The following is a 13,002-nucleotide window of genomic DNA, read 5'->3' on the forward strand; positions in this document are numbered from 1 at the left end:
GAACGAGTGGAAGGCAAAGACCAAAGATGGGCACAGGGCTCGTAAGGGGCAAACCGCCTGTCAGGATTTGAAGGGACTGAGGCACAGGGGACCTGGAACACTGCGTTAACTGTGGTCAATGGGGAAGTGATGATGGGTTTTCATTCCAGGAACAACCTGATAAAATGTGACTTTTCGGGAGATTAATTTTGAATTGGTATTCTGGGAAGACGGAGACAGGGAGGCCAATTAAGCAGCTATTATAAAAACCTAGGTTGGCTATGAGGCGGGCTAGCCTGGGATGGGGGCTCAGGGCCAGGAGGGATGGGAGAGAGGAAGGGGACTGCTCTTACGCGGAGCGAGGAGGGGAGGAGGGAGGGAGGGAGGGTCTTTCTCAAGCTACTGGCCTAAGGGAAGATACAAAGAAGGCTCTGCACTTGCACTGGGTCTGGGGGGGACTGGGGGTGCAGTAAGGATGTCTGTGAGGGGCTTTCCAATGCAGTATGCCAGAGGCGTGAGCAAGGAGAAGGGCGGGTTGCCACAGAGCAAACCCTGGAGGGAAGGGGGAGCTGGGAGGGGCTGGCAGGAGAGGCCTAAAAGTGGGCATCACCAGGCTTCCCTGGTGGCACAGTGGTTGAGAATCTGCCTGCTAATGCAGGGGACACGGGTTCGAGCCCTGGTCTGGGAAGATCCCACATGCCGCGGAGCAACTGGGCCCGTGAGCCACAACTATTGAGCCTGCGCGTCTGGAGCCTGTGCTCTGCAACGGGACAGGCCGCGATAGTGAGAGGCCCGCGCACCGCGATGAAGAGTGGCCCCCACTCGCCACAACTAGAGAAAGCCCTCGCACAGAAACGAAGACCCAGCACAGCAAAAATAAATAAATTAATTAAAAAGTGGGCATCACCAAATCTTTGGAAAAGAAAATAAGGTGTTCAAAAAGCTCAAGGGCAGTCTACTATCTAATGAAATCCCCAATAATTTCGTTTGGAAAGCAAACAGCCCCCTAATCGGTCCAAGGCTGGATTATTCTATATTGGGTTTGCACAAAACAGAGCCATCTCTCTTTTCAAAGGTCTTTTGCCATTACGTGTTTGGTCTGAGCCTCTGAAAGTGACAGGACTCATTTGAGTCCATTTGCCCTGCTTCTGCAAAAGACGGTGAGTAAGGACACAACGGTCAAGGTCAAGGGTGTAGTGCCAAGGAACAGAAGCCTGGAGTCTGGGGACGAGGGTCACGGGGCTGTCATTGGTGGGTGGGCCGAATGGAGCCAGTCTCACCCAAACGTGACCGGTTTCACTTTCCCAGTGTTCCCCTTTCTTCCTGACAGTCTGCGGCAGATTCCATCACATGGGAAAGGTTTTCCAGCCCACGAGCTCTGGGCCTCTTCAGGAGGATCAAAACACCAGCCAGCAGACCAAGGGACTAGGGCCCATCAAAGGTCACCTGAAACCCCACACTGATGAGGGAACTGCGTAGGAGGGACAGTGCTGAAGAGGAAACACATGTCGAGGGATCCCCTGGTCTCTAAAACCACTGAGACAGAGAGAGAGAGAGAGAGAGAGAGAGAGAGAGAGAGAGAGATCTTCATCCAGTTCCTTGAGGACCAGCCAGGTCCCCACGTACAAAATGCTAAGTACCCTAGTCAATGGGGAGTAGGTGAAATCCAGAGTCACGGACCTGAACATCACCACGTCGCCCTATCCTCATGTGGGAGATGCATTCTGTGCCTCTCTCAGCCAGTCCAGTCACAGACTCTTCTTTGTCACTGCCCCTCAGAGCCAGTCACAACTAGGGTATCTCTGTGGCTGAAGAAGTCAAAGGTCTTTCACACCCACTTAGCAGGCGCATTGCCCATCAATAGGTCACCTCTAACTGGAGGGTATTGAAAAGGAATCTCCGTTCCAGCATCCAAAGGAGCACACCCTTCATGAAATCACTAACAATCCCACTGCCAAGAGGGAAACTAAAAAGCGGCCTAGAAGATGTTCAAAAGGGGGAAAAAAAAGAGAAATCATCACTGTAGATAGATGCCCCTGGAGTTGCCTGGCAACCATCTCTGCTAACACCTTCTCCCAAAAAGGAACAGTTTAAGTCAGCTCCTGAGATTTCCCTGAGGCCAGGGCTCTGACCACAGAGGCCCCAGAGCTGGGGCCTTGGGATGAGAAAGCATTTCACTGATGGGGAGACCTGGGGCCCCATCAGCAGGCCACAGGCTTACACACATGAGGGGGAAGAAAACTATAACCATTTTGCTTAAAGAACATGCTCTTTGAGGCAGGGCTGGTACTAGGGTGAGGTGAGTGAGGTGAGTGAGGTGCTCGAGTGCAGCATTTAAGGAGGCCCTCGCTCTGCATTTGCAGGAGCCTGTGTGTGCATCTTTAAACGTGTGTTCTGGGGGCCCCGCCGGCCTCCCCTTAGTCCTAGCCCTGCTCCTAGGGCAACATTATGACACAGTGCTTAAGAGTACTGCCTCTGGAATCAGCCTGCCTCTGGGTTCAAATCCCAGCTCTTCTTCCCTGCTATATCACCTTGGGTAAACCACTTAACCTCGCTGAGCTTCAGTTTCCTAATCTCTAAAATGAGGTTGATACAGGAATTGCCTTAGAGAGTGTCATGAGGGTTAAATGAGAAAAATGCACATTTAGCTCTATGTCTGGCACCTACTCGATGCCCAGTAAATGGCAGCTACGATTGTTATTTTTAAAAACACATAATAATAAGAAGAAGAAATTTTAAAAAACATATAAGCAGCTCCCCGGAACCCCTTAAACTGGACCTACGGAATCCAAGTGTCTGGGAGTGGTCCTGGTGCCTCGGCCTTTAAAGAGCTTCACAAAGGATTCCCAAGGTGGGCAGGGTCGAGAGCCACTTCCTGTAACCAAAGTTCAGTAAACATCAGAGCCACCTAGGGAGCGTGTTAAAATGCACATTCTTGTGTTCCACTCTGAGTGCTTCAGATTCAGTGTCACTGCAGCCTGGGATGCTAAGTACCTAGGTGATTTCAACACAGGGTCCCCCAAATGACCACACTTTGGAAAACTGAAACTGACTTGCCCTTCAAAACTCACAGCACAGGGACATGGGTCCAACTCTTCTTGTTTTTATTCCTGGCATCCTTAAAGCATGAGGGACAAAATATTGACCAAAGATGTCTAGTGAGTCAAGGCACACTCCTGGAGCAGTAAGGATGCCGTCTGTCCCCTGGAAGTGGCAGCTCGGCTAAGGCAAGGAAGAGGACCCAAGTTCCTGGTAAAAGTGACAGTCACCATAAGAGAAGCTTACATTATTGAGTACCTACTGTATGCCACATAGTATCTCATGTGTTTTCACGTCAACCCTGAGAGCTGCTATTATTCTTATTTTGAAAATGAGGAAATTGAGGCTCAGAAAAGTTATCCTATTACACAGCTACTAAGTGGCTGAGTCCAGATTTAAATAATGCTCCATGAAGCTTCTAAGCCTGCAATGCCAATGCACTTTTGTGATAAAATAGACATAACATGAAAATTTACCGTTTTCGCCATTTTTACATGTTCAGTTCACTGTCACCGCCATCTATCTCCAGAACTTTTTCATCTTTCCCAGCTGGAACTCTGTACCCATTAAACACAAATTCTCCACTTCCCCCCTCCCTCAGCCCCTGGCAACCCCCATTCTACTCTCTGTCTCAATGAATGTAACTCCTCTAGGAACCTCATATAAGTGAAATCATATCATATTTGTCTTTTTGTGGCCACTATGCTCTGAGAAAGAGCTAGACACCACCTTGGTCTGATACAACCAAACTAGGAATGTGTCTCAACCATCTTCCATACCCTGGTTAGTGTCATCAGTTTGGATGTCCTGTCTCCCCACCCCCAACCCAGGACTCCATGACCTATTGGTGTATTGCGGCAGGGTCACAGAGCTCCCCTGTTCCCACAATCCCCCGGCAAAAGGGGTCCTTGAACTGTTAATGTTCAGAGAACCGCAACTGGCTTCACAGAGCAGGTACACTGATAACTGCTTCTATGTTCAAGGAGCCCGTCACTGAGTCACTTTTATCTTCCTGATGTTACTCTGTCCTGCCCTAGAGAGTATTTACTTGGTTTCCTTTTTTCTTTAAGCACCTGATCCCTGAAATTGGCAAGCAGAATTGTGTTATGAAACCACAGGTACAAAGATAAAGCATCCACATAAAAACAAAAGCTTTCCCCACAGTGGAATTCCAGCTTGACTTAGAGGCAACTGCGTAGCCGAGTCTAACGCTGGCATGGTAAGGGTCCTCGGCCTCAGCTCACTTGCAGGAAGGGCTTTCCTAGGCTCTCATCATTAGTTCAAGTGCCTCAGGGTCCAAATCCAAGTCCACTTGGCTGATGTGGCCAATCTGAGCTCTGCCACAGGAGAGAGTAAGAGAGAGCCAGCCAACCAGCATTAGCTGGGAGCCCAACCTCGGCAGAACATCGCACCAAGAATTTTAGGAGAGAGACACACACGGAAGTCAGTGCTTGACATTCAGTTTCTACAATTTGGAAGGTCAACCCACCGGCCAACCCTCTCGCTCTCCATCAGAGCTACCTTTGATTGCTGCGGTCATGACTGGACTCCCAGTGGTCAAGCCCTGGAGATTCCCCCATGGTCCCTGCGAGGCAAGACTGGCATCAGGGCTCCCAAGAAGTGACCCACACACTGGGGCGGGTGTGTGGATGTCCCTGCGGTCCTCTGCAAGGAGAGGGGCAGCGTCTCCTCAAGGGTGCTGCTGGCCTGGGGCAGGGGCACGCAGTCACGTGTAGCTGCTCCTCTGACCCTTCTAAAGCCATCTGTCTCGCTCTCTGTGGCACAGAGGTGTGCTTCAGCCTCACCCCTGTGTTCTAGGATTTTCTCCAGTGGTGTCTTGTCCGTGAATAGCTGGTAGTTGTTCTTGTGAGGAGGGGCAAAGTCGGGAATGACCTATGTCACCCTCTTGGTGATGTCACTTCTATTGCAGTCACTAAATGACCCTAGTTTCCAGACATGAACATTGGGCCACCTCAGAGGATGGGGTCCTTGGATAAAAGGGACTTGATTAGGACAGGGTCTCCCTGTGTCTGCTGCTACCATTTTATGTCTACTTCCAAAGGATGTCATGAATGAAACAAAGCGTCATGAATGAAAGCTTAGCCCAAAGGATATAAACACGATGTACACAGAAAACCAGGCAAAACCCAAATCTGCCTAACTTCCCTAAATCACTTCTGAAGCGGAGGCAGCAGGCCTCTGTGAGCCACTGGCTAGAGTGAACATGGCCTTCCAGGCCTAAATAATGCCACAGACCACTTGGCACACAGGCCAGAGCCCTCAGGAATCCGATCCTCTTCTGCCCTTCCTATTTTCTAATCCTTAATGTGGAAATCCTGAAACCAGCCGCTTTGCTCTCCATCATGTGGATCCCCATTTCAGACAAATCCCACGGGTAATCAACTGCACAGAACGCCAGTTGTATTTCCAGCCTGACTTTAAATATAAACTGAAATCCTTAATGCTTCACCGTGACGCTTCTGACATCAGGGACCCCCGTACGATAGATGCCATCATTATCCGAATCGGCGCCCTGGGGTCTCCTCCACCCGCGGTGAGGGAGGGCTGGGCCACCCGGAATTAGAACCTGAATCTCGGCGCTGTCACCATTTACTACAGAATGGACACAAAGGTTTGGAGGGGTCATCTCGGAAACCTTTGGAGGAGAACTGCGTGAGGGATGGAGTCTTCTCTCTTTAGATGCTCCCAAAGGTAGCACCGTGCGGGGGACAGTCACTGCTCCACGCGTGCTTGCTAAGCATTCAGTAAGGCTGCCTCACCGGGAACTCAGGCCTAAGAAACAGAAAGATGGTAGCAGGATACTGTTGAGTCTACTTTTCCTGTGTTCTCAGCCTTTCCAGCCTCGCCTTGCACCACTGGCTCTCTGTCAGGGTGATCTGGAACTCTGCCGCCCCATTCCCAGGACCTCGGGCAATGTCTGGAGACATTTTTGGTTTTTTCACTTCAAGGGAGGGGTAGGGGCCGCTGGAATCTAGTGACAGAGGCTAGGGATGCTGAACATCCTATAACACACAGGACAGTCCCCCAGCACAAAGAAGTAGCGTTCCTGCTGAGAAACTTTAGACCACTCTCTGCTTTGCTATCATCACACCAGCAACAGACTTTTTAGTTTCTAGAACATTCTACGTTCTCTCACTTTGGGCCTGCACACATGTTGTTTCCTTTAGCTCCGTCCCACCCAGCCCTGCATATGGATAACTTCCATTCATTCTCCAGGTTTTGGCATAAATAAGATTTCTTCAGGGGGGCGTTCACTGAACCCCTAACCTAAATTAGGCCCCCTGTCGTGCTTTCCAACAGTACCCCAATTTTCCCTTTCAGAACACTCACCACGGTCGCCACGACTTTTTTAATGTCTGCCTTGGCTGCTAGGATGGGAGCGCCACAATGCAAGGGCTGCACTTTTTCACTGCTGTCCCCCCAGGCCTAGCCCAGTGCTGTCCCACTGTCAGTCTCAAATGCACGATGGAGGCCAAGAAAGCAGGAGGGGGTATTAAAAACTAAGCAAGACACCCAGAGGCTTAAACCATCCTCCCATTAAGCAGGCACCAAAAAGACACTGCCGTAGCTCCTCATGAACTGATGCGGACCACTCTCTAAGATAAATGGAAAGGGCAAGACACTAGGCAATACTCATAGGATGCTATCAGCCATGTGGCGGAAGCAGGCAGGAAAAACTATCTATGTGTCTACTTGAATGCACATAGACTATCTTGGGAAAGATACGCAAGCAACTGGGGACAAGGGTAAAAGGGAGACTTTCTTTTCACTGCGTACCCTTCTCAACTTTGTAACACGTGAACATTATTTTTAAAAAATAAGAAGCATTTAAATGAGATAGAAAGAGAGAGGGAAACAGTCTACATTTTCCAGAGATAAAAGCATCATTCTTGTAGACTGACATATGACGAAAACCCAGCACAAGGTGACCGTACCTTCTGGAAGGAGCCAGAGCCACATTTTCTCCACATGAGAACCCAGGCACATGGAAATACTTGTATATTTAAAGAGAGAGTCATTTTAAAGGCTGTGTATTTTCAAAACTAGATGGTGCTGGAAATCCCCTCCCTCGGCTTTGCCGCCCTGGTTCTGGCACTCCCCGCCCCCCGCCCTCCATCGGCGGGATGCAGCTGTGAAGCTGATTCATTCTCCAAGCCCTTCTCCTCCTTTTCATCTTTCCTCCCTACCACCTTGAGGCCACTCTGTCTCTCATGTCCTTTCATCCCAAGCACTGGGCAAAAGAAGAGAGATGATAATGAAGCGCCAAAGTGAACAAATGTTGCTGCTCATTAGCAAAAGGGGAGGAAGGTAGGCTTAATGGAGAAAGCAGTTGAAATCAATGGCGAAGATGAGGTTTATCGATATAATCTGTGGGCTTGGTGTCTTCCTATCGCCTATTAGCATAGATAATGGAGTTGTCCATATGAGGATAAAGGGGAACTGTCCGCAGTTTACTAGAAATCACCACCACTTGTCGCTGGCTTCCCTGGCTTGGATTCTAAGAACCCTCCATTCTTACCAGGTCAGTTGCCATCTTTTCTCCGATTTGCTCCCATCCAGCCATAAACGCAGGACTCCTAGACTTGAGTTGAACACATTCCCACGTTCCGTGCTTCCCCCTGTAGACCAGCCTGACTCCACCAGCATCTCAGGAGAACAGCAAACTCTCACAGTCACAGCAAGATCTTATTGTCCCCTGAACAGTTTTCAAACTGGAAGCATTCCACAAGTTTACCTACATCAAATCGAAACACCTGGGAACACTGACACACACACACACACACACACACACACACACACACACACACACACGCACACACACGCACGCCCGAAGTAATGAGGGTAGGCTTCCAAAAGACCCAAACAATGATCCATTAGGACTTTCTATCTTCACTGATCAGATTAAACAACTGATCGATTATTTAAAAAATTATTTTTTAGACCTCCTGGTCCCCAGAAAGAACTTTGTAAATCTTTCTCAGCCATAAGCCCCAAAATGCCAAAGTATTTTTCTGTAGCTCTTGATAAAAGTTATCAACGACTACATATCAGCTGTACTCCATTAAAAGCATGGATAGCACAGAAATCAGTTTTTAAAAAATCCTTAGCTTTATAAAAGTATAACATGGTTTACTCTAAAAATGAAATTTCTGATTGAGTATATCTTTTCTGTTCATCACTGATTAGTTAAAAATCCTAGTTGGTTATAATAATAAAATTTTCTAGAACTAGCTTCATTAATACATGATGATGATAATCCTAATAACATCTAAAAAATAATAACAGCACATATTCATTAAGTGCTTATTTTGTGCTAAGCCCTTCGTATCACCTCAGTAAATCCTTATAACAACCCTGTTATTATCTCCGAACCTGTATAGTCCAGGACACTTACGAGCCATAGGCACCTGGTCCTTATTTATGAAATGACGTTCTTAAAAAAAAAAGTTCAGGTGAGTCAATTAGAAAAGGGAGACATCTTTCTAAATCACAGATCTTTTCCCCAATTAGCTTGAAAAAAGTCTTCCAATAAATCTATGAAGCTGGAGTGAGAAAATTATTTTAAAAGGTTAGCTAGATGAATGGCCTTGGAATTTTCTATCATAATGGCAGCTCACATATTAGATTAGGCTGATCAGGTTTCTGGGACTCCTCCTCTTAGGAAATCTCAGTGCTTGATGGATCCAAGCTGACTGAGGTCAACCCCCTCTCCACTACGGGGAACACATCACCCTGGGCTTTGGACTCAGACCCTCAGTTTTCTCAGAGTCCTAAAGGCCACATACCATTCACAAACTATTTGCAGCACAATATGCTTTTGTAGGAGATGCAGTGAGGTTTGCCACCAAGAGATTATAAAAGGAGAAAATAAAGCCAGGATGTAGTAGTGTAAGGTATTTTTAATGTGAGGGCTTGCTTTTTTTTTTTTTTAAGTTTCTTCAAAAAACAGCCTGTCTAGTATGACTGCATCTCAAATGTAGGTACATTCAACAGAGACACTTAGGTTCAGAGGTCTCAAAGGGACCTCAGGAGACTTTTAATCCACTCCCTTACTTTACAAGAAAGAAAACAGGCCCAGACAAGGGAAGTGATATTCCCAAGGTCATATTATATGGGATGAGGAAGCGGGCTTAAAGTCCTCTCCCCTGCTCCCTTCACCGCTTCAGGCTGCCCTCAATATAACACCACATGACCACACACAAGCACGGGATTAACAACACCTTCTGAACCCAGGTGATGATCTGGCAAGGTTCAAAAGTTATTTGCCAAATTCCTCTTGACCACAATTGTAGCTAACTTTGGACAAAATAATAACATGAATGTGAAGACTTTACTACAGAAATTTCAAAGCATTCAGTTAACATTTCATACTGATATACGTGGAGAATTGAAGTAGAAAAAGGTTCAAGAAATGCAGAAGGAATTATCTCACAATAATCAGGTTGTTCAAAAGTCGGCAAGTCCTTCCTGTACCTTCTGAAGCTGTGGCCAGATGGAGGCAGAGGGTAAAATGATTATTTTTTCACTTTCCCAGCCTAATTTTTTTCCCTGAGCTTAGTCTATAAAAAATATCACATCACAATGTTCACAGCAGCATTATTGACGATAGTCAAAAGGTGGAAACAAGCCAAACGTCCATCAACAGACAATGGATAAACAAAACACGGCATGTACATACAATGGAATATTATTCAGTCATAAAAAGGAATGAAATTCTGATACCCGCTGCCACACGGATGAACAATGAAAACATGATGCTAAGTGAAAGAAGTTGGACACAAAGGGACACATATTGCAGATATATAGTATCTAGAATAGGCAACTTCACAGAGACAGAAAATAGAACAGAGGTTTCCAGGGCTCGGCCCTGGGGGAGGGCGACTGGGAAATTATTATACAGTGGAGACAGGGTTTCTGGTTGAGATGATGAAAACGTTCAGGAAATGGAGGGTGCTGAGGGTTGTACAACACGGTGAATGTACTTAGGATCACTGAACTGTAGACTTTAAAATGGTAAATTTTATGTTATGTTTATTTTACCACAATAAAAAAAATATCAAAATCTGGATCATATACCTTCATTTCTTAATTGGAATTCCTAAACTTTATCTCTTCATTGCTATTAAAGCACAAATCTCAAGACCTGCTTACTGTTGATGACATCCCGGTCAGTCTATGGATGCTCACACACGGAGAAACACAATCACACCTAGGCCACGTTTTGTCCTGCAGAGATCCATCCACAACCATATTCATCCTGAGACCTGCCACACAATGACTCCAACAAGAAGGCCAACGGCGAGACTAAGGCAACCAGTGTTTCCGGGGACTTTGGCAACCAAACACCCTGACACCAAGTCTCAGCTCAACCTTTAAACTCCTCACCATGGGGAAGAGATATATAGTTCATATATGTATACGCTATCCATAAAGAAAACTGTGTGCACATGCCAGGAAGACCTCCAGGAATTGCTAACCCAGACCTACTCCACCAGGCCCACGAACAAAGAGATTTCAGCCCATCCATGGCTATTTGGTGAACTCAGCAATTGCATGTTACACTGAACAGTGGGGGTCCTTAATGCAAATGCATATCATTAGGAGCTAAATCTTTGTACCTTTACAGGAAAAGGATATAATAAGCGGGATGTACCACTTGTGACTTCTGAGGAAAGGAGAGCTTTACATTTTTTCTTTCCTTAAAAGAATCTATTTCTCATGATGCAAAGAGAATCTGAGAATGAGAGTTTTTTGAACCAGAAGCCCAGAGAATGGCGCAGAATATGAGTTTTGTGTGCTACAGTCATAATCTATCACGCAGGTCTGAGAGGTGCCAATTCTGGGCCATACCATGAGCTTTATTCAACTTTAAAGGTTTTTACAACTTCATCTCCTTTCGTGGAAACCTATTCATTGCCAGTGGTCTGATAACTGAGTCCCGTAAGCTTTTTTTTTTTTTTTTTTTTTGCCGTACGCGGGCCTCTCACTGTTGTGGCCTCTCCCGTTGCGGAGCACAGGCTCCGGACGTGCAGGCTCGGTGGCCGTGGCTCACGGGCCCAGCCGCTCTGCGGCATGTGAGATCTTCCCGGACCGGGGCACAAACCCGCGTCCCCCGCATCGGCAGGTGGACTCTCAACCACTGAGCCACCACAGAAGCCCCCCGTAAGCTTTTAAAGATGTTAACAGTTTGTGAAGAAAAACAATCTCCAGTGATACTTTCCAATGCCAACACACAAGGACACTGCGCACAAATAAGCTACCGCTTGTAAGAAGGCCACTTGACATCATTCCCTTGTGCATCCTAAAGACACATGTCAAGATCACACTAAGATATTTAGAAGCAAACATCTTTAGAATAAGGTTTCGTTCCCAAAGTGCTTAATTAGCAGAAACATTACGCTAGAGCGCTGTCCTTGAATATGCATGCATTTGAACCTCCATGTCATTTTTTCTGAAGCACAAATTCTCCTCTCACTGGATGGTCAGGAAATGATTGGGCACAGAAAACCGTCTGTCTGAGGTGTGATCCACAAAATGAGTTCCATCTTTCCAAGCAGGTTTCAGCTGCCTACCAGGGTGACACCGTGGTTTATGAGGGAGACCGTTCTTTTGTGTCTAATGGCCTTTTCTCCATTCATTTTGGATGAGCCAGGCTCCTATGGCCTACTTATGGCTGAACTCTTTCAACACTTCCTGCCAACCTCTTCTGCCCCCCTGCACCTCCTCCCACACCCAATTTCAGCCAACCACGTTTACAAGACACCAGTTAGTAAATCACAATTCAAATGAACCCATCCATTTGTTCAGCAGAAAGTGGCCTCTGGAGTTGCTCCATGTGAAGCCCACAGGTCAGAGTTACATATGGCAGGCTTGCAAACGCGAATAGGCTATGATTTATTTATGACGACCATGTGTGTTTGATGCCCAGTTCCAGTAGGCTGTGGCTGCACTCGCCTGCCTCCATCTGGGATGACCTAGCTACTCACTGTGTCCCATTTCAGGTACTGTATTTCCATTCCACGCTGGGGAAGCAGAGATGGGTGACCGACTGGGGGCTGCACACACAGATGCCCCTAACCCTGCTCACCACATAACAATCTGTGACCAAACACAAAGTGTGCCAAACGTAACTTGCTGCAAAGGTTTGCCACGTACCATGGCTTTCAGGGGAGAGTGGAGAAGTAGCTGCTGGGATGATTGACCACATCGGGTTCATTAAATCGTTGTGTATTTACCCACGAGGAAGGCTGGGGTGCTTGTGAAGGGAGCCCCGCTCCTCATTTCAGCGACTTCCACCCCACACCATTTGGCAATGATGCTCCAAAGGCGAATGGCAGATATGCACCAGAAGGTCCAAATGTGGACTCCAGCTGAAGTGCAGGAAACTTCTGCCGTCAACAACCTCCCCGCCTCTACCCCCCAGTTGTATTTATACTTTGAAAGAAGTTAACACGAAGCAGTAGTCACCTGGGCGTGCTCAATTTTTGACAAGCCTTAGTCACTCTGTACCCAGCAGAACAATTCACATTATAGTCGAAATCCTGTGAAGATTCTGCCACACATGCTAACACTAAGATGCCAGTAGCTCCACTTACCTTCTTTATTAAGCCTCATAACCTCCCTGCTTTTTCCACCCTCTTTTCCAGCCTCTTCTAAATCTACATCTGCAGATGAAAAAGAAAAGGAAAAAAGAAAATAAGGACAAAAAGAGAAAAAAAGGGGGGGGAGCCAAAGTCAAGGGGGGGAGGGAGAGTGTTTATTTGCAAACAGATCGATATAAATACTGGATATGAAAATCTTTCAAAAATTGACAATGCAACATTTTCTCCCAAGTCCGTATTTCCATCTACCTGGCCCAGATAGGTACCAAAAAAACTATGCAAGCAGCAACAGAGTAGCCTTTTGAACGGATACACCGTGGGGCTGTGAAAGCCCACCCCGCGGGCTGCCACGGGGAGCGGG

General features: G+C 46.9%; 1 protein-coding gene across 5 annotated transcripts in view; it reads right to left on the reverse strand.

Moving 5' to 3' along the window:
- Positions 1-13,002, reverse strand: part of ATXN7L1 (ataxin 7 like 1) — a 301,084-nt gene that overhangs the window by 232,459 nt on the left and 55,623 nt on the right. For all 5 annotated transcript variants that reach the window (XM_033439150.2, XM_033439184.2, XM_004263365.4 and 2 more), the window contains one exon: positions 12,636-12,704. In XM_033439150.2, the coding sequence (XP_033295041.1) occupies positions 12,636-12,704 (69 nt within the window). Of the gene's footprint in view, positions 1-12,635; positions 12,705-13,002 lie in introns of those variants that run through there.

This window comes from Orcinus orca, chromosome 9 (assembly GCF_937001465.1).
Source record: "Orcinus orca chromosome 9, mOrcOrc1.1, whole genome shotgun sequence".
Taxonomy (NCBI): Eukaryota; Metazoa; Chordata; class Mammalia; order Artiodactyla; family Delphinidae; genus Orcinus; species Orcinus orca.